This window comes from Rhincodon typus, chromosome 7 (genome assembly GCF_021869965.1).
Source record: "Rhincodon typus isolate 14 chromosome 7, sRhiTyp1.1, whole genome shotgun sequence".
Taxonomy (NCBI): domain Eukaryota; kingdom Metazoa; phylum Chordata; class Chondrichthyes; order Orectolobiformes; family Rhincodontidae; genus Rhincodon; species Rhincodon typus.
Genome location: NC_063338.1, coordinates 64,207,671 through 64,232,849, shown reverse-complemented (window position 1 = coordinate 64,232,849; position 25,179 = coordinate 64,207,671). Strand labels below are relative to the sequence as shown.

General features: G+C 39.3%; 1 protein-coding gene across 1 annotated transcript in view; it reads left to right on the top strand.

Annotated features, from left to right (window-relative positions):
* Positions 1-8,263: 8,263 nt before the first annotated feature.
* LOC109928671 (inactive dipeptidyl peptidase 10-like) overlaps positions 8,264-25,179 on the top strand; it is a 618,050-nt gene continuing 601,134 nt past the window's right edge. Inside the window, exons 1-2 of the mRNA XM_048599233.1 lie at positions 8,264-8,305; positions 9,233-9,347. Coding sequence (XP_048455190.1) covers positions 8,264-8,305; positions 9,233-9,347 — 157 coding nt within the window. The remainder of the gene's footprint in view (positions 8,306-9,232; positions 9,348-25,179) is intronic.

Here is a 25,179-nt window from a genome sequence, read left to right as displayed (position 1 = left end):
ATTTCGGGTCTGGACCCTTCTTCAGAAATGGGGGAGGGGAAGGGGACTCTGAAATAAATAGAGATATTAGTCTAGGATCTTCAGTCTTTCTAGTATTTATGTGAAGATGGATTTTTATTGAATGAACAATGTGAGTCCGATCATAAGCACGCTGTTCCCAAACTCCTACTTGTGGATTAAAGAAACTCGATAGTTTGAATCAAGTTTTCCATTATCAAGTGATAGATTTGGAGAAAAGACATGGAATTCTTATTCAGGTGACAGAGTTTACTTTATAGTACCCCAAGCCTCACTATGAGAAAATGAATAGTAAACTGGGTAACTACCATTAAAGCATAGATTGATTATGATAGTGATTGATGTCACTGAACTCAAGTGTCAACAGATTAATAGGCAACATTACTCGTCTCATTATGATGATCCCAAGTGTTTCACAGCCAAGGAAAGTCACTTACTAACTTCCTCCCTGATAGCATTGAGGATGTACCTAAACTACATTGGCTGCAGTCTGTCAGGAAGGCAGCTCACCCCCATCTTCTCAAGGGCAGTTAGTGATAGACAATAAATGCTGGTTAAGCCATCAAATTTCACATTCCCTGAATGTATTTTTAAAGAATGGATATTGCAGTTTGTTTGCATAGTCTAGTAAACAGCATTAAGATAATGATTATTCAAAACCTTTGGTTATTTTTGTTGCACAATAACATTTAACATAAATACCAGAATTCTCTGCCTGCTTTTGACTATCGCCATACAATCTATAATGTCTACTTAAACAAGCAAGTGGAAACCTAACTTAACATTGCATGCAATAGCCTACAACCTCCTCCGTACCATACAGAATTGCAATCATAGACCATGGTATGGAGGTGTCCCCAGTGTCCATCTGACTCAGATAGTTGTGCTATCACTGAGTGAAGTTGATACAGTGAGGACCTTGATATTCAATTTAGACTTTGCAAGTTTTGCTTTGATGTGAAATCAAAAGTACTTTACTCTGATACTAAACTTGTAGTGCAAATTAACTCTATTATATTTTCTTTATATTCTGTCATTTTGCTGAGCTGTAACGTTTCTGATCTAAAACAGCTGCATTATGATTTGTTTGGAATCATAATGTTTTGGAACTATCTTGGTGGAATGGTGTTCTATCCATCTATCTTCAGTTCTCTTCCAACACTAAGTGCAATTCATCAGGACCAAGAATTTTCCCCTACCACTACGGCTCTCATCCTTAGTTACTACATGTGGGTTAAAGAGTTCAGCATTTGACTGGAAGACCTCAACTCCACTTGCTAGCCTTCCTGATTCTTAAAGAAATTATTTTCAAGATAACAGTGCAGTAACAGTTGTTTACCTAGACTAGAACCCATGATTTTGGGTCCAACTGGAGGCGACTATGCCTCAACTGATGGACTCAGTGATAAATGGCTTCATGACTCGGCCAATGGAGCAAGAACACCTGATGAATGCAACTCCTACTCCTGATTCTACACCAAATGATGTGACATGTACTGGCCTTGCAAGAATTTCCCAGAGTAAATTACTTGAGCTGTTTTCACAGAAGCTAGTGCGATGACTCAGAAGCGTTGTAGTGGGAGACAAATAAAAAGGTTGAGAAATCATCTGTATTTAACATGAACAAAAATGAGGAAATATATGCACAGTTAATTGAGCATTCTGCATTATAATGTAAAATGCACTTTCTGTATAGATATTTAAAGAAAACCCATATAAACCTCAAGACTAGAAGACTAGATCTGAGATGTATGATAATGACCTGTAAGTATAATTTGGAATATAAATCTTCGCTAGTCCTCAACTTATTTCATTCATCTTGCTTTAAAACTAATCAATGGAAAAGATGGGTTTAATGGTGCTTAATGTCGTTCGTTTTAGTGATATTGAAGACAGCATACTTATTAGACTAGGCTTGCATAATATATATCAGGGATATTTGCATTTCAAACATTTTCTTCCAAGTAAATTTACAAAAGAATGAACATAGTTCCGGTGATTATATTAAAAATTATTGTGGCAAGTGATTTGTTATCACTCAAATCCACTCAGAAATGATCATTTTAAAAAAAATTATTGGTTTGTAAGCACAGAAGGATGTAATACAAGCCATTGTGTCCATTCTTTGAAAGAACTCTCCAATTAATCTCACTCTTCTGTTTATTTTACATTACTTGACATTAATAGCCCTGGAATTCTTCAGGCAAATTTGTACACTGGTAACAATTCACATCATATGACATAATTCTATAAATTAATGGAAAGAATCCTACAATGATATGCTGTACAAAATACTTGACCGATAGTCTCTGCAATATTAGAGATCTTCCGTCAACATTTTGTAGCATTAACTTCACTTTCCACATATATAATGGTAACTGGCTCTTTACATTATTCATGTCAAAATTACATTTTACCACCATGAGGTACTACACCATGAGGTTGTGGGTTTAATGACAATGGATTAATTTTCTTTTAGTCAGTCCAGTGGACGTGGGCTTCACTGGCTGTGCCAGGCCTTATTGCCCATCCTTAATTGCCCTTGGAAATGTGATGTTGAGCTACCCTCCTTCATTCCATTTGGTGCAGGTACCCCCACAATGCTGTTTCAGAGGGAGTTTGAAGATTTTAATCCAGTGAAAGTAAAGGAACAGTGATATCTTTCCAAGTCAGGATAGTGAGTGGTTTGGAGGGAGACTTGCATGTGTAGTGTTCTTATGTATCTGCTGTCCCTGTCCTTCTAGCTGATACTGTTTGGAATGTGCTGTCTAAGGAACTTTAGTGAATTTCTGCAGGGTATCTTGTAGCTATTACACACTACAACTACTATACATTGGTAATGGAAGGAGTGAGTGTTTGTGGATGTGGTGCTAATCAAATGGGCTGCTTTGTCCTGGATGCTATTAAGCTTTTTGAGTGTGTTGGAACTACACTCATCCAGGCAAAGGGGGATTGTCCATCAAAATCTTTGACTTGTGCCTTGTAAGATGATGGACAGGTTTTGAAGAGTTCAGAGGTCAGTTACACACCATAGAAGCCTCTGACCTGCTCTTATAGCCATACTATTATATGGCTCATTCAGTTCAGTTATAAAGGGGAGGTTGAACCCCCTCAGATAATTAAAATTGAAACACAAGCTCCCAATTTGTTCCAGCGAAAGTAGAGGTCTCCTTCTAACAATTAAAATCTGAAATATCCAGAGAAGCTCACCTCGCCTCACCTAATCTCTTAAACAGGTACTGAGAAGGGGAGGTTAAATGAAAGAAAGTCCCTGATTGACTTTATAAATGACAAGTAACAATTTATTTATTTGACACTAACAATGAACAAATTAACAGAATTATTAACAAACCGAACAATTCCCCTCAAGTACTAACTATTCCCTAACTGAACTAAATTCTACTGGACTGCTGTTCAAATAAACATGAGTCCCACTTATATAAACCCAGTTATTAAGACAACAATAAATTAAAACTTAATCTCTCCAAGTTCGAACAAACATCTGGAACATTCTACCTTCTTCAGCCTTTCTTCTGTCGATCTCAAGTCAAAAATGTTGTTCTTCTACTGATTCTGCTGTCAGGGGATATTTTCTCCATAAAAATTCTTAGATAGAAGTTCCGTGGTACTCTTTTTATGTTTCTGAACCGTTGTCTATCTGCTTCTGGTACCAATTCATAGGCACCTCATCTGACAATGCTACAAACACCCGACTATCCCTGCCTACCAACTTGGTCGGAATTAACATTACCCACACAGTCTCTGGCTAATTCATCTGCCTAGCCAGTTTCTCAAGGAAATGAAAAAGGCTTCTACATCTTTTTCATTGAATTTTGGTAATGTTTTGACATATTTGTATATGTCCCTACCATGTTTTTGACTATGATGGGTTTAGTTATCATCACCCTCCTCCTCACTAAGCCTATCTTCTACCTTCATCTCCGTCCTTGTAAATTGACTTTCCTGTTTCATTTGTGACTTCTGAAGTTCCAACTCTCTCTTTCTCTTTTTGTTCTGCTAAGAACCTTCTCTCCCTTTCTTTATCTTCCAACATGGCTAATCTTTCCCTTGCTTTCTCTTCTAACTCCAATTGTCCAATTTTCAATTTAATTTTCTCCAACTCCACTGCACTTGTTTCTCTGGCATACCTAAGTGTTTGACCAACTCCATTACTATTTCAGCTTTCCTCTTATCCCTAGTTAAACCCAATTCTAGCCTGTTTGCTAAGTTTAAAAGTATATTCTTCCTCTGTCTTTCTAAACTCTCATGGCAAATTTGGGAAGCATCTTCAAACCCCAGAACCTGTTTAGCAATGTTTTAATTTAACCAATGATAAGGAACCAAAATTAAACAGATTTTTCTCACTAAAATTTTATTTAAAGATCAAAGACCGTAATCCCCATGTCTGTTTGAACCTGTCCAAATCCATTCAGATCCCATATGTGAACCGGCCAGATTCTGGACATGAGTTGTCCAAATCTGTCCAGATCCCGTCATGATCCCCCAAATCTGTTAGCGATAGTAATGCTAAAGAATATCCCGAGGTGATGACTAAATTCTGTCTTGCTGAAGATGGTCATTGCCTGGCACTTCTGATGCATAAATCTTAGTTGCCACTTGTCAGCTCAAACCTAAATGCTGCCAGGGTTCTTGCTGCATTTGGACATGGGCTGCTTCAGCTTCTGAGGAGTTGCAAATGGTGCTGAACATTTGTGCAATCATCAGTGAACATCCCCACTTCTGACCTTATCGTGGAGGGAAGGTCATTGATGAAGAATCTGAAGATGTTTGAGATCAGTACAGTACCCTGAGGACCTCCTGCAGGGATGTCCTGGAGCTGAGATTTCTGTCCACCAACAACCACGGCTATTTTCCTTTGTGCCAAGTATGACATCAACCAGTAAAGTGTTTTCGTTCTGATTTCTTTGATACCAGTTTTGATGCCACACACCGTCAAATGCAGCCACAAGGTAATATACAAGGGCAGTCACTCTCCTCTCACCTTCTAGTTTAACTCTATTAAACTTAAATGAGCCAAGGCTGTGATGAGGTCAGGAGCTGAGGGCCCTGGTGGGACCCAAATTGAATATTAGAGAACAGGTTGTTGCTGAGCAAGTACTGCTTGGTAGCACTGTTGATGACTCTATCCATCACTTTACTCATGATCAAGTGTGGATTGATGGGGCAGCAATTGGCTAGATTGTTTTTGTTCTGTTTTATTTGTACACAGAACATACTTGGATAATTTTCAAATTGTCTGCATTGATGTTGTACTGAAACAGCATTTCTGGAGGCACAGCCAAGTTCTGGAGCACAATTGCCAGAACATTGCCAGAGCCCATAGACTTTGCAGTATCCAGTACCTTCAGCAATTTCTTGATATCAAATTGATTGAAAACTGGCATGTCTGATGCTGGGGCCCTCTGAAGTAAGCCAAGGTGGACCATCCATTCGGCACCTCTGGCTGAAAATTGTTGCAAATGCATCAGCCTTAACTTTTACGCTGACGTGCTGTCTCCCCCATTATTGAGGATGGGGAAATTTGTGGAGCCTTCTCTTGTAGTAAATTGTTTAGTTGCATGCCCCATTCAGGACTGTAGAGCTTGGGTCTCATCTATTACTTGCTTAGCTCTGTCTATCACTTGCTTCTCACACTAGATAGCATGGAAGTAGTCCTGTTTTGTAGTTTTACCAGTTGGCCATCTCATTTTTAGGTATGCCAGGTGCACCTGGCATGCATGCCTGAATTCTTCATTGAACCTGGATTAACCTCCTGGCTTGATGCTAATGGTAGAGTGAGAAATATGCTAAGTCATGAGATTACCTTCTGCGTCTGAATGTTTGTCATTGTGTCTGCTGGTAGCCTACGGCACCTCGTGCATGCTCAGTTTTGAGTTGCTAGATTTGTTCAAAATCTATCCTGTTTAATGTAGTGGTACTCCCACCATGAGATGGAGAGTACTGTTAGAAATACAGGAAATAGGAGCAGGAGTAGGCCATTCAGCTCTTTGAGACTGCTCCACCACTGATCATGATCATGGCCAATCATCCAACTCAATAAGCTATTCCCAACTTTCCACCATAACTCTCGACCTCTTTAGCCCCAAGTGCTATATCCACAATGAGGAGACACTCGGCAAGTTTCCCCATTTCTTATGGTTCCAGATGGGATGCCCTAACTGTTAAGCTCCAGATGAAGAGGGACAAACTGGCTCTACTTCTTTATTCACCCACCCCCTTGATGCATTACAGGAAGGTCAATGTTCTTTTCAAAAAAGGTTCCTGCCCTTTCTCCCAGACCCAAATTAACTTTTGTTTTATATGAGCAATTTAACCGGACATTCTTTAAAAAACAAAAGAAAAGTTTATGAATGCCTAAACATGGGAAGAGTTGGTGGCACAATACAGATTACACACAGATTATAAATTAGATGTGAGTCCAAAAAGATACATGTTTTTAAAAATTCTCAAATACATGTTAGTCTCCCACTGGTTGGGCAGTGATTAGTTGCAATTGCACAAACTTTAGTTCAGCAGATTGGATAAGATTCTGTCATTCTGATTTCTTTCACTTATGGTTGAATTCCAGCAATCGGGGTAAGTTAGTGTTTTTAATCCTGTTTCATTTTTAACTGGTTTGAAGCATTTGATGGTCTAGCAGGATTTTATCTGCACCACAGCTTACCAGGAGATATGTCATTGACTGTGATTGTCACAGCACACCAAATCCAAACTGGTATGCACAAGGTCTTTCGGTCTGATGAGTACATTCCAGCAGAGTTGAATCTTTTCAACATCAGTTTTTGTATATTCTTCAAAGGCAAAAACACAGAATGTGGCTGCAGTTTTTGAACATAATCCACAGGAGGTGGCTATCTGTTAAGCAGAGAGTCATCAACCCCTCATTGCCTTTGTAGTCATGAGAGATCACAATCAAGTCTGTTTGAAGTTAATCCAATACCGTTTTAGATGAGATAACAAGGTGTAGAGCTGGATGAAAACAGCAGGTCAAGGATTGTGTGATGGTCACTCCAATGCATTCTGTCATAGATAAGTGCAGCTGTGGGAGACAAATTGGTGGGGATGTGATCAAATATGTTGTTCCTTCTTGTTGATTCCCTCACTGACTTTCTAGCTGCTGAATACACTTGGTGATGGACAATGAGGTCCCCCGCCCAGAGTAGATTGTGCACTCTTGAGTGAGCACTTAGTCCAAATGATGTTTGACATAGAGGAATATTGATTCATCAGCTGAGGAGTGGCAAAGTCAGGGATGGGTGGTAACAGGTGGTAATCAGCAGAAGTTTCCTTATCCATATTTGACCTTATGTCATGAGACTTTGTGGGGTCTGGAGTTGGTTTTGGGTACTCCCAGGCCACCTCCCTCCCACTGTGCACCATTGTTCTACTCTATCTGTTCTGCTGGGGGGACAGTATGTATCCAAGAATGATAATATGGTTGTGGGTGTTTAGAAAACTTGGATTATAAAAGTGAATGCAAAATGTGTGATTTATTTCAATTGTGATTGAATTATGCCTGTGAGACTTGGTCCACATATTCTGTAAGCACTCATACCACTTCACCTGCCAATGCATTTGAACCAGAATCCCTCAGATGTTCTTTTTACATAATGTGGTACTTATTTTCTACTCCACTCATCGATTTCAGTTCTGTTTGTCCCTTTAAATTCAGTAATTCAGCTGAGTGTAAATTCCATATTGAGTAAATCAATCCTCTCCCTGTGAATTTCTCAGTTGCTTAGTTTGGAGTTTGGCAAACATGTTGAAGAATTTATATGAACGTAAGGTACATATCTGAAAAAAAATTCTGTGCGGCTTCTGCAGCAAAATATGATGACTTGTTTTCAGTAAGTTTCTGGTGGTATTGATTCCTTTCATAACTGTGCAGGGACATAAGCTATGTTATTCAACCATTGACTATTCTTGGATGATAAATGTAGTCCTATACATACAGTTAATTGTTTATAGGTAACATTGCAGCATTTAAATAAATTCACAGAATGACTTCAGATGTACAAAGCTGACCTAGCTGCATTAAGGCAATTTTATGGCATATAGTTGTTTATGAAGATAGTGCTAATTTTCACTTGATATTACTCCTGTGCAGCACCTCAGGATATTTCACTACATTAAACATGTTCTTAAATTATGTTGAAGGAAACATTCTCAAAATTTCCTTCAGCTTTTCAATTGAACATTTTCTTATGATTGCTTTTCTTTGAAAATGCTTCTATGTTGCATTGAATTTTCCTTGATACACAGGAGGGTAGGTGACCTGTAATGTGCTATCCTACAAAATCCACACCAATACTGATGAACTGGTTGATGGGAGATATACTTCTGCTATGTGAGGCTGGTCCTGAAAACTTATCTAATATATTGACAAGGAGCACTTTTCTGAGAGCCAGTCAGATCTCAGAAACTGAGTTGTTATAGAGTCATAGAAATGTACAGCAGAGAAACAGATCCTTTGGTCCAACACATCCATGCCAACCAGATATCCTAAATAAATCCAGACCCATTTGCCTCATATCCCTCTAAACCATTCCTATTCATGTGCCTATCCAGATGCCTTTCAAATGTTGTAATCGTACCAGCCTCCATGACTTCCTTTGGCAGCTTATTCCATACATGCACAATCCTCTGCCTGAAGAAGTTGCCCCTTAGGTCCCTTTTAAATCTTTCCCCTCTCATGCCCTGTAGTTTTGGACTTCCCCACCCCAGGGAAAAGACCTTGTCTATTTACCCTTTCCATGCCCTTATGATTTTATAAACCTCTACAAGGTCACCCCTCAGCCTCTGACATTCCAGGGAAATTAGCCCCAGTCTGCTCAGCCTGTCCCTATAGCTCAAACCCTTCAACCCTGGTAACATCCTTACATTGCAGAACTTTTTTTAATGTGGTCTTGCTTCTGTTAGATTTGATTCATCACCATGAGGATAGTTTAAAAGCAAGTAAAATCACATATTTGTTATAAATGTAGAACTAAAAGAAACCAAACAGTTGTAAAATGCAAGAGAGTATTCAGTCTTAGCTTGCTCTGAAGTGTCTGCTAATTTAAGCAATTAAGTATGAAAATTACAATGATCAATATTGCAACGAACTCTTAATGCTTGTGTTTTTGCACATTTTGAATAGTATGTTACGATTACGAAATCTCAGTTGTAAAACCTGTTATTTCTGCCTTTGTAGGAGATAGGAGGTGCAAGCCCTCCCCAAAGAAACTGGAAGGGAATTGCGATTGCCTTGCTTGTGATCCTTGCTGTGTGCTCTCTCATCACCATCTCAGTCATCCTCCTAACTCCAGGTAAACTGCATATCCACTTGTATTATCAGACCAGATAAAGGTATTAAATGAAAGCCGAAAGAACTGTGGATGTTGTAAATCAGGAACAAGAGCAGAATTTAGTTGGAAAAGCTCAGCAAGTCTGGCAGCATCTGTGAAGAAAAAATCAGAGCTAACATTTCGCGTCTGGTGACGCTTTACCCCTTTCAATCCCATAAATAATAATTAAGGAAATTTTTAGGAGAGGGAGAAAAGAAAGGAAAGTTTATGGATGTTTCTTAATGTATGTTGAGTACTCATCTTCAATGGCATTAGTACTTGAAAGAGGTTACACTTACAAAAGTACTTGACATGTGATATGATATATGTCTGGTGTTACGAAGGGGAAAAGGTCGAACCCCACTGATAATTAAACTAAAACACAAACCCCAATCTGTTATGATGGGACTTAGGGGTTCCTCTGTAGTAATTACTCCTCAAACACCCAGAGAAGCTCACCTTTCCCCTAATAATCTATTAAAAGCGTGGTTAAAAGAAATAAATCCCTGATCTCCATTTTACAAGTAACAAGAAATAATTTTTTTTTAGTTAACCTAACAATGAACAAATTGACAGAATTACTAACAAACTGACAATTCCCCCTTATACTACTAACTACTTCCTAACTGGTCTAAATTGCACTGGAATGCTGTTCAAATAAACATAAGTCCCACTTAATAAACCTAATTAATAAGAGAACAATGAATTATAACTTAATCTCTCCAAGTTCGCACAGACTGTTTGATGGAATATTCTGTCTTTTCCCAACATTCATAAACACCTTTCTTCTGCTAATTCTGCTGTCAAGGATGTTTTATCTCTGTAATTTCTTCAATGAGGACTTTGAGCTAAAATACCGTGGTACCTTTGATGAATTAGAGAGGGTTTTTCTGAGAGCTGAATGGTGCTAACTTTGGCAACTGGCGGATGGCTCTCCCCTATTTTCCAAATGCCCTTGTGTACCCATAATGACATCATCAAATTCTTATAATATGATTGGTTTAAGGTTGTCAACACCATCAGATTTAAATTCAATTGGCTTTTCGTATCTAGGTGATTGGTTTAAATTAATTGGCCAGATTCAAACTTGTCTTGTAAACACGCTGCTTGGCTGCTCTATGCAAAACGTTTCCATTCGGGCACTGTCCATGCACCTGCATTTGTAAGCTACAAAGCACAAGCTCTTAAAGGGACCATAGCACACTCTTCCCCACCATCATTTTTACCAAAAAAATTCGAACTTCCTGCCTTTCAATTCATGAATACTCTATCCAACTTCATAACACCTCCTCCCTTAAAAAAAAAATGAACCATCATTATAAAAAGATGACTTCATTTTTTTTCTAAATCTTAACACTATTACCACAAAATACATTGTTCAGTACTCTCAAGTTATACCTTTCATACTAATTCTAAATATACATATAACATTTCCTTTTTAAGCCTGCAATAACACATCTGCAAAAACATTTTTCTGTCCTGCAACATGTACAATTTGTAAGTTATAAGCCTGTAACATAAGACTCCATTGAAATAGTCTTATGTTTTTGTCTTTAAATCTTTCCAGAAAGAGGAGAGGATTGTGGTCTGCACACACAATTGTCTCTGAAATGTTGTTTGTAACATAAATATTAAAATGTTGTAAGGCCAGTACCAAGTTCAATAATTCTTTTTATCTGATGGATGTTGAGTTTATTGAAAAGTAACCAATTGGCTTTTCAATTCAGCCATCATCATCCTGCACCAACACAGCTCCAATCCCTATATTCCTGGCATTGATAGTGACTTTAAAGGGTTTCAGGAAATTTGGTGTGTCTAAAACTGGTGCAATGGTTCATATGGCTTTTTAATTCTCAAATACCTCCTGGCACTGTTCTGTCCACCGAAATTTTGTGTTCTTCTTTAGCAACTTGGTCAGCGGTGCCACCATGCTAATAAAGTTCGGCACAAACCTCCAGTAGAATCTACTCAGTCCCAAAAGTCAAAGCACCTCTTTCTTCGAGGATGGTCTGTGAAATTCCTCGATGGCTTTCGTCTTTGCATTCCTCAGGGTCATCCTTCTATGTCCGGTGTTATGTCCCACGAGTGTCACTTCTGCCTTCACAAATTCAGTTTTTGCTAAGTTTTTATAACTAGTTTTCCCTCCTGCAGTCTTTCAAAGACTGCTGCCAAATGCACCATGTTTTCTTTGCATGAATGGCTAAAGGTCATGACGTCAACTATGTAGACGGCACAATTAGTCATTCCTGCCACAACTCTGTTTATAAGTCTTTGAAATGTGGCTGGTGTGTTCTTCATACCAAAGGGCAGAGTGACACTGTCTAATACCTTTTATTCTGGTTTCCTTTCCAAAGGTGCTAGTTTTATTACTTCCCGTGGCTTTCCTACCATCTGACGTGTATGACAGGTACAGCAAAATTCAACGACATCCTTATGCAATCCAGGCCAAAAGAAGTGCTTTTATATCTTAGCCTGAGTTTTCCTCACTCCTAAATGACCTCCTATCGGTAATTTGTGTGCTACTTGTAATACTTCCTGTGTGTATGCTACCAGCGATACAATCTGGTGCATTTCCACCCATTTTCCTCTGCACTAACCTGCTGGTGTCTCCATTTACACCTTGGGATTCTATTCTTGAGATAATAACACTGGGAAATACGTTCTGATTCCTTTTCCAAATAGCATTTATAATATAAATCTTTTGTTGTCTCATCTTTTTTGTTGTAGCTCCAGTAATCTTTCAGAATTAAATACCTCTACCTGTTTAGGTTCTTCCTTTACCATTTCGTCAAACAAGATGTCAGCTAACTGGACCTCAACTCCTTCATCTTTCTCTCTGGTTTTCCCCTCCTGCTTTAACCTTTGACTGTGGGATTTTGTCACCAATAGTCCAGAAAAATTCCAGGGTATTTTTCTTTTAACTCCTCAGTTCCCTTCGGCTTCTCCACTACAAGGTGTGTCCCACCTTCGGACAGTAAAAACACTTGAGGCCTCTTGCTTCCTTTTCACCCTCTTGGTAAACTGCTTCCAATGTGATCTACTTTTTGTTTTTCATTGAAGGTTCTACCTTTTCCCCAATTTCTCTCCCTCATGGAATGAAATTGCTGTTGGAAGCTAAATTTTGAATTATGGACTAGTACTTATTCATCCGCCATCCCTGCAGCGCTTCTTACTTTGGTAACTTTCTGTTCCTCGATATAGCTACTTATCATTATCGGGAGTTTTTAAACTCCTCCAGCAGAATAATCTCTCTAAAATCCTCATGTGTTCTTTCCAGCTTTAATGCTCTCACCCATCTATCAAAGTTGCTCTGTTTTATGTCAAGTTTGAAAGAATTACTCTGACCTGGTTCCTCCTTTATGTTTCTGAACTGTTGTCTATGTGCTTCTGGTACCGATTCATAGGGTCTCAAAATAGCCTGTTTAACATCTTCATAATTTCCTCAACTGACAGCACTGCATACACCTCACGAGCCCTGCCTACCACTTGGTCTGAAGTAACATTACCCACAATAGTCTCTGGCCGACCCACAATAGTCATCTGCCTAGCCAATTTTTCAGAGGAAATAAAAAAAGGCTTCTACATCTTTTTCATTGAATTTTGGTAAAGTTTGGACATATTTGTATATTTCACTTCTAGGCCTTTGGCTATGATGAGCTTGCGCACCCTCTCTTCTATCTTGTACCTTTCCTTCTGTCATTTAAAGTCTTTTTTTGCTTCAAGTTCCAACTTCAGCTTTTCCAACTCAAACATTCTTACCCTTTCTTCTCTCTCTCTTTTTCTTTCCTCTCTCTCTCTCCCTCCCTCTCCCTCTCTCCCCCTCTCTTCCCCTCTCTCCCCCTCTCTTCCCCTCTCTCCCTCTCTCTCTCTCAAAGAACAAGAACAAAGAAAATTACAGCACAGGAACAGGCCCTTCGGCCCTCCAAGCCTGCGCTGACCCAGATCCTCTATCTAAACCTGTTGCCTATTTTCCAAGGATCTGTATCCCTCTGCTCACTGCACATTCATGTATCTGTCTAGATACATCTTAAATGACGATATCGTGCCCGCCTCCACCACCTCCGCTTGCAACACGTTCCAGGCACCCACCACCCTCTGCGTAAAGAACTTACCACGCATATCTCCCTTAAACTTTTCCCCTCTCACCTTGAAATCGTGACCCCTAGTAATTGAGTCCCCCACTCTGGGGAAAAAGCTTCTTGCTATCCACCCTGTCTATACCTCTCATGATTTTGTAGACCGCAATCAGGTCCCCCCCTCAACCTCTGTCTTTCTAATGTAAATAATCCTAATCTATTCAACCTCTCTTAATAGCTAGTGCCCTCCATACCAGGCAACATCCTGGTGAACCTCCTCTGCACCCTCTCCAAAGCATCCACATCCTTTTGGTAATATGGCAACCAGAACTGTATGCAATATTCCAAATGTGGTCGAACCAAAGTCCTATACAACTGTAACATGACCTGCCAACACTTGTACTCGATACCCTCAATACTCACTCTCTATCTCTCTCCCTCACTCTTTCCCACTCTCTTTGTGCTCAGCAAAGAATTTTCTCTCCCTTTCTTTATCTTCTGACATGGCTCTTCTTTCCCTTTCTTTCTCTTCTAACTCCATTTGTCTAATTTTCAATTTAATTATCTCTGACTCCACTGCACTTGTCTGTTTTTCTGATGTACCTAAGTGCTTGACCAATTCCTTTACAATTTCAGCTTTTTTTTTTATCCTTAGTTAAACCCAAATCTAGCTTGTTTGCTAAGTGTAAAAGTATACCCTTGCTTTGTCTTCCTAAACTTTCTTAGCAAATTTAGGAACCACCTTCAAATCCCAGATTATGCAATGTTAATTTCCCTCACTTTTAATTTAACCTACCACATATAACTGAAACAAAACAGATTTTTTTCACCTAAGTTTTATTTAACGATCTAGGAGACAAATCCCCAAGTCGGTTTAAATCTGTCCAAATCCATTCAGATCCTGTACCAAGACCGTTCTGATCCCGGACGAGCCCCCAATTTGTTATGAAGGGGAAAAGATTGAACTCCTCTGATACTTAAACTAAAACACAAGCCCCAATCTGTTATGATGGGATTAGGGGTTCCCCTGGAATACTGTTCAAATAAACACAAGTCCCACTTAATAGACCCAATTAATAAGAGAACGATGAATTATAATTTAATCTCTCAAATTGGCACAGACTGCCTTCTGAAATATTCTGTCTTCTGCAGTCATTCACAAACACCATACTTCTGCTAATTCTGCTGTCAGGGATGTTTTATCTCTAATTTTTTCAGTGAGGACTTTGAGCTAAAATGCTGTAGTAACTTTGATGAATTAGATGGGCTCTTTCTGAGAGCTGGATGGTGCTAACTCTGGCAGCTGGCGGATGGCTCTCCCTGATTTTCCAAATGCCCTCATCTTGTATACCCGTAATGACATAATCAAATTCTTATAATAAGATTGGTTTAAGGTTGTCAATACCACCATCACATTTAAATTCAATTGGCCTTCCATATCTAGTTGTTTGTTTTGAGCTCACCTTTGTCCCCTATAATTCTATTTGCTGATGTTGTCACTCAAGATTTAAACATCTAACAGCTAAAACTATGTATTCCAATATCCAGGTTGGGCTTTTAAGTGGGAAGTAACATTTGCACCACACAAATCACCAAAAAGAGACAATCTAACCATCCCCTCTTAACATTCAATGGTGTTACCATCATTGAATCCTCCACAATCAACATTCAGGGGATTATCATTGACCAGAAACTCAACTGGACTCACCACATAAACAGAATGGCTATAAGAGCAGGTCAGAGACTAAGAATATTGCAGTTAGGAACACATATCCTGACTCTTAAAAACTTGTCCACCATTTAGAAGGCATAAGTCAGGAGTGTAATGGAATACTCCCCATTGCCTGGATGAATGCAGCCAACCAACAATACTTAAGAAGTTTGACACTATCCAGGTCAAAGCAGCCCGCTTGATTGGCACTACATCCACAAGCATTTACTCCACCACCACCAGCACTTAGTCACAGCAATGTACACCGTCTACAACATGTGCTGCAGAAATTCACCGAAGATCCTAGACAGCACCTTCCAAATCCACAACCAGTTCCATTTAGAACGACAAGGGCTGCAGATATATGGAACACCACCACCTTTAAAGTTCACGTCTAAGACACTCACCATCCTAACGTGGAAATATATCACCATTCCTTCACAGTCGCTGGGTCAAAATGCTGAATTCCCTCTCTAATGGCATTATGTGGCAATCTACAGCAGGTGGACTGCAGTGGTTCAAGAAGGAAGCTTACCACCACCTTCTCAAGGGTAACTAGGGACGGGTAATTAATGCTGGTCAGCCAGCGACATCCACATCCCACAAATGAATAAAAAATAGTTTCTATTAAGTGCAGATGTCAGCTCCACCTTGGACTTTAAGTAACAGCATAAATATTCATGTCTTTCTCCCAGCATAAGCAAGAAGATAGCACCAAACAAAAAATTGCTGACAAAAATTTTTGCTGTTTTAGCTGTGGACAGCTCAGGCTTATGGATTGACCAATTATCACAGACCTAAGTTCAAATCACATATCAGCTGCAGTGGAACTTAAAGTCCATTAATTACATTTAAAAACTGTAATTGGTGGTGATACTATGGCTTTAAGAGGTGTATTTTATCCTGGTTATTTTTGGAAAGAGATTTTAAGACCGAGGCAGTGCGTGACTATTTGCATTCAATAAAGTAAATAGCTTGTGAAGCATTTTTTTCAGTTGGAACAATAGAAGCAGACTAAATGGGTGGCTAAAGCTCCCCCAGAACCAGGGATTTCAGTTGTCGTTTTTCAGTAGCAGTTGCTGGGGTCTTAAAGCTGAATGTGGAAGCTGTTTTACCTCTCTCTGTTACAGCTAAAAGCAGGGGGTTCATTTCCTCCTGCTAGAGTTGCATGTGAGACAATCTGTTTTACTGAATTTGCCTTTGCCAAGGGTGTGTTTATGGGATGTTACTATATTGGACTGTTACAGTTTAGTGGTTAACTAATCTATTATTCTTTTAAGTTGTACAAGAGAGTTAAGTTATTCAAATTTCTTCTTTTTTGTTGTGTTTTGACTGTGGCATATAAATAAAGTGTGTTTTGTTTCAAGATTGGTAGTTTGACCTGTTGAATTGTATCTGGAACACAATGCCTGGCACTTGCCTTTCAAGTAAGAAAACGTTAGGGTCAAAGCTATCCTCTTAATATATTTTGAGGGGGTTTAGCCTGGCCCATAACAAATTGAAAAAATATTATCATCATAGTAATCATGAAACTATAGTTTATTTTTAAACACATCTAGTACACTTCAATCTGAGGAAATCTGCTGACTTAACTCAATCTAGCTTACATATCATTCTAAATACATAGCAATATGGTTGACTTATAACTGCCCTCTGAAAAAGGCTTCTCGGTTAAATCAAACTGCTACAAAAATTACTGATAAAACTAGATGGACCATCTGTCATCAATGAAGAAATACCCAATAAAGTGAACCCTTCAAAATTGTTCTCACTAACCTCTGGGGATTTGTGACAAAATTGAAGAAATGTTCCATGAGCAATTTAAGCAACACCCTAATGTAGATATACTCATAGGATAGTACTTTTCAGCCAACATCTCAGACTCCTCCATCATCATCCCTAGTATTTCCTCTTCTACTGGCAAGACAGACACACGAAAGACAGTGTTGTATTATACATTAAGGAAAAGGTGATAAGTCGTAGCATTGAGTCAAAATAAGAACATAGGAACAGGAGTAGGCCATTCAGCCCCTTGAGTCTGTTCCACTATTTAATGAGATTGTGCCTGAGCTGTGATCTAACTCCAAAAACCTGCCTTTGACCCATATCCCTTAATACATTTTGCTTAACAAAAAAAATCTAGCATTAACTGTCATTTGTGGAAAAGAGTTCCAAGCCTCTACCACCATGAGCAAGGAAACCTCCTGTTGATTACCTGCCTCAATCTCCTTTCCTCAGCTACCTTGCAAGTACTCCATCCTGTTGAATAATACTTAGAAGAAGCAGATAATAAGTTTACTAAGGATGTGGAATGTAGTCTGGTTGAAAGATATCTGATGAAGGATCTAGGCCTGAAACATCAACTCTCCTTCCACTCTGATGCTATCTAAGCTGCTGTGTTCCTCCAGCTCCACACTGTACAGATGTCAATATTGATCACCTTGGTTGGATTGTTACTGGTCAGTTTGGCTCAGTCTTCAAGGGCATAACTTCCAGACTGAGCCTGCAGAAGGTGATGAGAAAGAAAAACCTGGTTGTCTGCAGTACAGCCACAACACTGGTGTCAATTGCACAGCGTGGAAACTTGCATAGATATGTCCTGTCCATGAAAACATAGGAACATAAGAATAGGAACAAGACAAGGCCAAAAAGACCCTTCAGCCATTCCTTCAGTCTTAAGGTTATGGCTGATCTTAAGTGGCTTAATTCCACTTTTCTGCCTGTCCCTCTTAAGGCTTGACTCCCTTGTCAAGCACAAATCTGTGAACTCAGCTCTGAATGCATTCAGTGACCAGGACCAAATGCTCACAGGAAGAGAGATTTACAAACGTGAACAGAAAATCCTCCTCATTCCTGTCTTCAAGGGGAGACCCTTATTTTGAAACTATATACCTAGTTCTAGATTCCCCCATGAGGGAAGATACCCTTTCAGCATGAGCCCTGTCTAGCTCCCAGGCAAATTCCCCAGTATCTTAAGACTCAATGATCAATAAAGCGATGGAAAAGCTTGTCTAAAATTTTACCCTCTCATTATTTGCTCATCAATGCTCATCTTGGGTTCCTTTAGGATTATTTGGTTAGTATGCAACACAACGCGAGGTCTGGACAAAATAGACTGGAAAAAAGTTCCCATTGATGGAAGGATTGAGAGGAAGTGGGAACATTTAAGATCCTTGGTAACAGAAAGAAATGGAGACCTGAGGAGACATAGCAAATAGCTCGGATCTGGAATAAACTATTAGTATGGTGAAGACAGATCAATTGAGGCACTTAAGAGGCTTGTGATCTGAAAAGGAAGAATGTGCAGGGTTATGTCAAAAATGCAGAAAATTAGCACATAAATGATCAATCATTTAGAGACCCAGCACAGATATGATGGGCTGAATGGTCTCCTTGCTGCATCATTCTGTGTTACTGAGACAGTACAGTTTTGATCCAGTTATGGACAAAAATGCTAAATTCCAAAAATGAGGTGAGAGTCATTGGTAACATGTGACTGGCACTACCTGGCATCGGGGGTTGACAAAACTCAGGGATGGGATGGGGTGGAGATTGCATTTAATTGGCCAAGTTCTATATATGGAACAAAAGGAGATAATTTGCTTGTTGAAACCTAATAATCTAAGCTCAAGACATTGCTGTGGGAGTTCCTCGAGGGGTAGTATCTCAACTATTCATAGAAAGCTTCCTGGTGTCATAAGTTTGGAAACATGGAGGTTTGCTGATAATTGCATAACATTGAGAAGCATTCAAAACTTCTAAGATACCAAGCATGTTACACCCACATGCAACATGACCCAAGTAAGATCCATATTTTGGCTGGTAATTAGTTAATAACATACATAAGAAGTAGGAGCAGGAGTAGGCCACCTGGCCCCTCGAGCCTGCCCCGCCATTTAATAAGATCATGGCTGATCTTTTTGAGACTCAGCTCCACTTACCCGCCCACTCACCATAACCCTTAATTCCTTTACTGTTCAAAAATTTATCTAGCCTTGCCTTAAAAACATTCAGTGAGGTAGCTTCAACCGCTTCACTGGGCAGGGAATTCCACAGATTCACAACCCTTTGGGTGAAGAAGTTCCTCCTGACCTCAGTCCTACATCTGCTTCCCTTTATTTTGAGGCGATGCCCTCTAGTCCTAGTTTCACCTGCTAGCAGAAACAACCTCTCTGCCTCCACCTTATCCTATCCCTTCCCTTCATAATCTTATATGTTTCTATAAGATCTCCCCTCATTCTTCTGAATTCCAATGAGTATAATCTCAGTCTCTCCTCATAATCCAACCCTCTCAACTCTGGAATCAACCGAGTGAATCTCCTCTGCACCCCCTCCAGTGCTAGTATATCTCTTCTCAAGTAAGGAGACAAAACGGCACCCAGTACTCCAGGTGTGGCCTCACCAGGACCCTATACAGCTGCAGCATAGCCTCCCTGTTTTTAAACTCCATCCCATACACACCATACAAGTAATATTTAATGACTTCCTCCAGTCGGAGGGAGCCAAGCAATCTCCTTAATATTCATGTCATTGCTATTGCCAAATTGAAAGGTCCTTCTTGAAAAGATACTTACCTGGATCAACCATATAAATGTTTTGGTTGCAAAAGTAGGCCAGAGGGTGGGTATTCCATGATGAGTGGCTTACTTCCAAATTATCTAAAGCATATCCACCTTATATAAAGCACAAGATAGGGATATGATTGAATACTGTCCATTTGCTTGGATGAGTATCGCTGCACCAACACTCATTCACTTTCTGCACCACTGCGACACAATGGCACACAATCCACACAGTGCACTGTAGCAACTTGCCAAGGTGTTTTTTCAACAGCATAACCCAAATTAGTGACTTCTACCCAGAAGGACAAGAGCAATTGGTTCATGGAAATAACACCACCAAGAGGTTCTCCTCCATCTTATGTACCATCCTGACTTGGAAACATTTCGCAGTTCCTTCATTGTTAATGGCTACTGGAGTTTCCTGCCGAAGAGCACAGTGGGATATCTTCACAACATGAAGTGTAATGGTTGAAGAGGCTAGCTTGATGTCATCATCTTATTATCATTTAGGCATGGCCAATAAATGTGGGCTATGCAAATAATATCCAAATTTGACATATAAGTCAGGAATAATTCCAGCTTGTTTTGATCATTATTATATGAAGTAAAATTCCACTGATTGATTGATTGACAATGTGGATATTGCTCAGCAATAATGCTCGGGTTCTGCATGGGCCACTCATGATGTGATTATAGCCTTGGTTCAGACATGGACAAAAGAGCTGAATTCCACAGGTGAGGTGACAGTGACCTCAAGGCTGCATTCGACTGAGTATGGCATCAAGGAGCCCTTTGAAAACTGGAATCAATGGGTATCAGATGGCAGATGGTGGAATTTGAATTCAACAAGAAAAGAGGTCTGGAATTAAAGAGACTAATGATGACCGTGAGTCCATTGCTGATTGTCAGAAAAAAAATTGTGTGGTTCACTAATGTCCTTTAGGGAAGGAAACTGCCATCCTTACCTGGTCTGGTCTGGTCTGATCTACATGTGACTCCACAGCCACAGCAATGTGGGTGACTCTTAACTGCCCTCTGGGCAATTAAGGAAGAGCAATAAATGCTGGCCTAGCCAATGACACTCACATCCCATGTAAGAATAAAAACTCTCTGCTGATTGGAGACATACCTAGCGCATAGGAAGATGGTTATGTTTGTTGGAGGTCAGTCATCTCAGCTCCAGGACACCTCTGCAGGAGTTCCTGAGATTTGTGTCTTAGGCCCAATCAACTTTAGCTGCTTCATCAGTGACATTCCCTCCATCAAGGTCAGGAGTAAGGATGTTTGCCAATGATTTCACAATGTTCAGCACCATTCACGACTTCTCAGATGCTGAAGTAGTCCATGCTCAAATGCAACAAGATCTGGATAATATCCAGAAGGTGTATTGAGCTTAGGCTACCAAGTGGCAAGTAACATTTATGCCACACAAATGTCAGACAGTGACTATCTCCAATAATAACACAATAATAATCTGTTAAGATGGCAGCAGGGTAAGTCACTACATTCAGAGCTCCACTCTGCCTGCCAGTTCCCTTTTCCTTTTTCTTTCTTTCCTCTTCTTCTTCTCTCTCCTGTCTGCAGTAATTCTATCCCCTCCAATCCCCTGCCCTTTTAACTACCTACCTAAGGAGTTGGGTCACAACTGGAAACCACGTGGTGGGACCTGAGCTGCTCTGCAGAAATTCACCAAAAATCCTTAGACAGCATCTTCCAAAACCATAACCACTTCCGTCTAGAAGGACGAGGGCAGCAGACACATTGGAACACCACCACCTTCAACTTCCCCTCCAAGCCACTGTTATGCTTATGGACATATATCACAGTTTCTTCACTGCTGCTGGGTCAAAATCCTGGAATTTCCTCCCTCAGGGTGTCATGGGTCACCTTACAGTACGTGGACTGTAGCGGTTCAAGAAAGCAGCTTATCACCATCTTCCCAAAGGCAACCAAGGACAGATGATAAGTGCTGATCAGCCAGTGAAGCCCACATCCCATGAGTGAATTTAAAAAAAAACACAAAAATTATTAACAAAGTATAGACTGGAATAATTGTTTTAAAATAAAATCGAATATACCTTGTAGGTTTTGTATATTTATTTTTGTAATCCATGCTAAATATGATTTGATGACCAGACATATTTATATTTATATATATTTAGCTGCATTTTCTACAGTTAAGACAATTTTATGCAGTGGTGGTTAGAGGCTAACAATGTTCTATAAATTTTCAGAGTAATATTTAAATATATTGTTGGCATGCTTTCAGGATGCCATCATGATTTGGCTGAAACCCTGAAGGAGTAAATCTAATGAGATTTTCCTTGTAAATTACTCACTATCTTGTCTAAAACATCACTTTCTGTAGCACAGGACATTAACCCCCACACCACTAAAACAGATTTACAATTATGCTACTGATACTTCAGACACCACAGTTTTTTTTAAATTCTACTCCATTGTCACGGTGATGTAAATATCCTATGGAATTGTCAACAGGGGAATTAAAATATAATCTTAGTTCAGAATGTGTTTCTAATGCTATTAAAAAGTGTCATGACATAAACAAGAGTCGATTTCATATGTAACATAATTTATTGTACTGACTACTGTGTTCTACTATGCTGTCACATGGTCCCATTGTTACCATGACTTTTCACTAATGAATTTGTATCCATTTGTGATAATGACATATTAATAGCATATTAAAAAATTCTAATCATCTAAATAATTATTTGATCTTCCAATGTAGACAATAGACTTGTATGAGAGTCAGTTGAATCAATTGGTTGGCTAATTTGTGATACAAAGTGATGCTAAACAGCGCAGGTTCAACTCCCATATGACTGAGATGGCCATGAAGATCCCACCTTCTGAACCTCCTGCCTCATCTGAGGCGTGGTGACCCTTAGGTTAAGCCAAGACTAGTAATCTCTCCCAAATGACAGAGCAGCCCTCCAGGACAACAGCATCTATTTTTCTTTTATTTCTAGTCCTGTATGAGTTTACTATGAGGATAATTGTGCAATTTGGAGTTGCGTTTGACTGGTCTAAAATTTATATCAACCTTTACAATTATAAAGTCAAACAAGTAGATGGAAAGTCCTGAACCAATTAGGAACTGGAACATTTTTCCATTATTCAATCATCCATGACTGGATATGTATCTTCCACTGCTAGGCCACCAGAAATAATGGCTTCAAAACATCAGATAGTCATCTACCGTTGAGGTCTTCCAACTTTTAATATAGCAGGTGGAAAGTGTTCCAGAGTCCTGATATCATTGCTGAATGCTCACTTGTTCTGCACTTGTCCCAGCAAAAGAAATAGTTTATTTATCTAGCTTATTCACTCATTTAATTATATAAAAATTTCAAATTGATGACTCTTTAAACATCTGCATTCGAAGGACGAAAAGCCGTATGCAATTTATTGCCTAAATTTAAACCTTTACTACCTCTTACTGTTCTGTTTTGCCTCACCACTAATACACAGTATATCTTTAAGAGACATGCTTGTGTGATATCATCATCATTATTATCTTATAGAATGTGATCCAATGGTATAGTCTGTGAATCCATCTTGACTGGGACCTTTTTAAGCATCATACACTGGAGGAAGTGTGCACACACAATGAGCTGTAATAACTGTCTGTACAATGTTAACAATGTCTAGCTCTGATGGATTCTGACGGGAACTAAGTATTGCCTTATCAGGTATAAATACCCTGCCTGAGGCAAAAGCTCCAGTCACAGTGGCACATCAGAAGCTGCATTGTATTTCATACAGGCCAATATATCTGTCTACTGAGACAAAATATGATACCACAAAAATATCCTCTGAGAGTCTGCATGTTTCCAAAATAACAAAAGCAAGTCTATAAGCCTATTCTAATAAAATATTTTATATTCTATTTTATTTTCTAATAAAATAGAAATTATTTCTGTTACCCCTTCCGTATTTCATGTGACTTCACATAATCTCCATCAAATCAAGCTCTCATGTTTTGTGTGTATTGGCATTAGTTTTTTCAATTTGTACAGTTTTGTTCATTTTGATTCTGATACATTGCACTTCATGTCGGACAATGTTCAAATATAACTTAGTGATACCTCTTAAAAATGTCATAAATAGTTTACAAGCCCAAAGGTGTACATTACTTCTAATTTAAATACAAAAATAAAGAAGAAACTGACTTTCTTTGAGTTTGTTTTCTTACCAACCTGAATATCTTTAAATTGCTGAAAAAATTGGTTTATTGCCATTTTTGCATGGAAAATGATGGAAAGATGAATTTCAAATAATTTGAATGAATTCCACATAAGTATCACTACATTAGTTATGAAAATCCAATTTTAAATGAATGTTTAGTTATAAAACTGAGTTAATATCATAAATCTGTGCGAATATTATCTGATCCAAAGTAACATACACAGATGCCTGGTCAAGAAAGTGTTGTACATCAGTGATTCAGATATAAGTAAAATAATAACACTTCAGTTACTTATTTTGTGTTCTGAAACTATTCCATCAAATGGTGTGCTTATATTTATAATGAACAGTTATTCATAATCAGGAAAAATGTTGCCCGATGAGGTTAACTTCAAACTGCAAGAAAAATTCCTCAGATGTGTTGTGTGTTTGTCTTTAGGAACTATTAAATAATTAGAGAATAGTTTCTAGGAAAAGAGGAATAGGCTAACAGTTAATTTTGGGTGATGGGTGGGGAGCAGGATAGAGCCCACATTGCTTTTTGAAAGATGACCAATGTAATTTAATTCCAATCAGGCACTTAATCTGAGCATAGCTGGGCCTCCCATCTGATTAAGACCTCAGTAAAGCAGAATTCTTTCCCTTGAGAGATTCTGGCTAATCAGGTACCACCAGCTGTCCAGTACCAACAGAGCCACCAGAAACAACGGCAACAGGCAGTACTACTAAGGAGCCTACCATGAGGATTGCTGATGGATTCCCAGAAAGATGTGAGTGTTTGGTAAAGAAAAACATATGGTTTCAGGTAGGGTCCCACCCTTTCTGAATTTTGGATCTCTTGATTGCTACAGAATAAACAAGGGACCAGCTCTCAGGATGCTACTGAGAAACTATTAGACAGCCTACAGAGATGGTGAGCAAAGATCTAAATGGGGAGAAAGGTGACCTTACAGTTACAAAATGAGGTGGCAGGGTGGTGGGATGCCTACACTGCATCCTCCAGCCCAATATCATAAAATCCCCCAGACTCCCACTCCCCACCCACCCTGACCCCAGGTGTGTGACTTGAAAGGAAACTTGCCTGTGGTAGTGTTCCCATTTATTTGCTGTCCTGGTTTTTCAAACGGTAGGGGTCATGGATAAAGAAGGTGGTTTTGAAGAGGACTTGAGAGAGATAGTAGGAACTGCAGATGCTGGAGAATCTGAGATAACAAGGTGTAGAGCTGGATGAACACAGCAGGCCAAGCAGCATC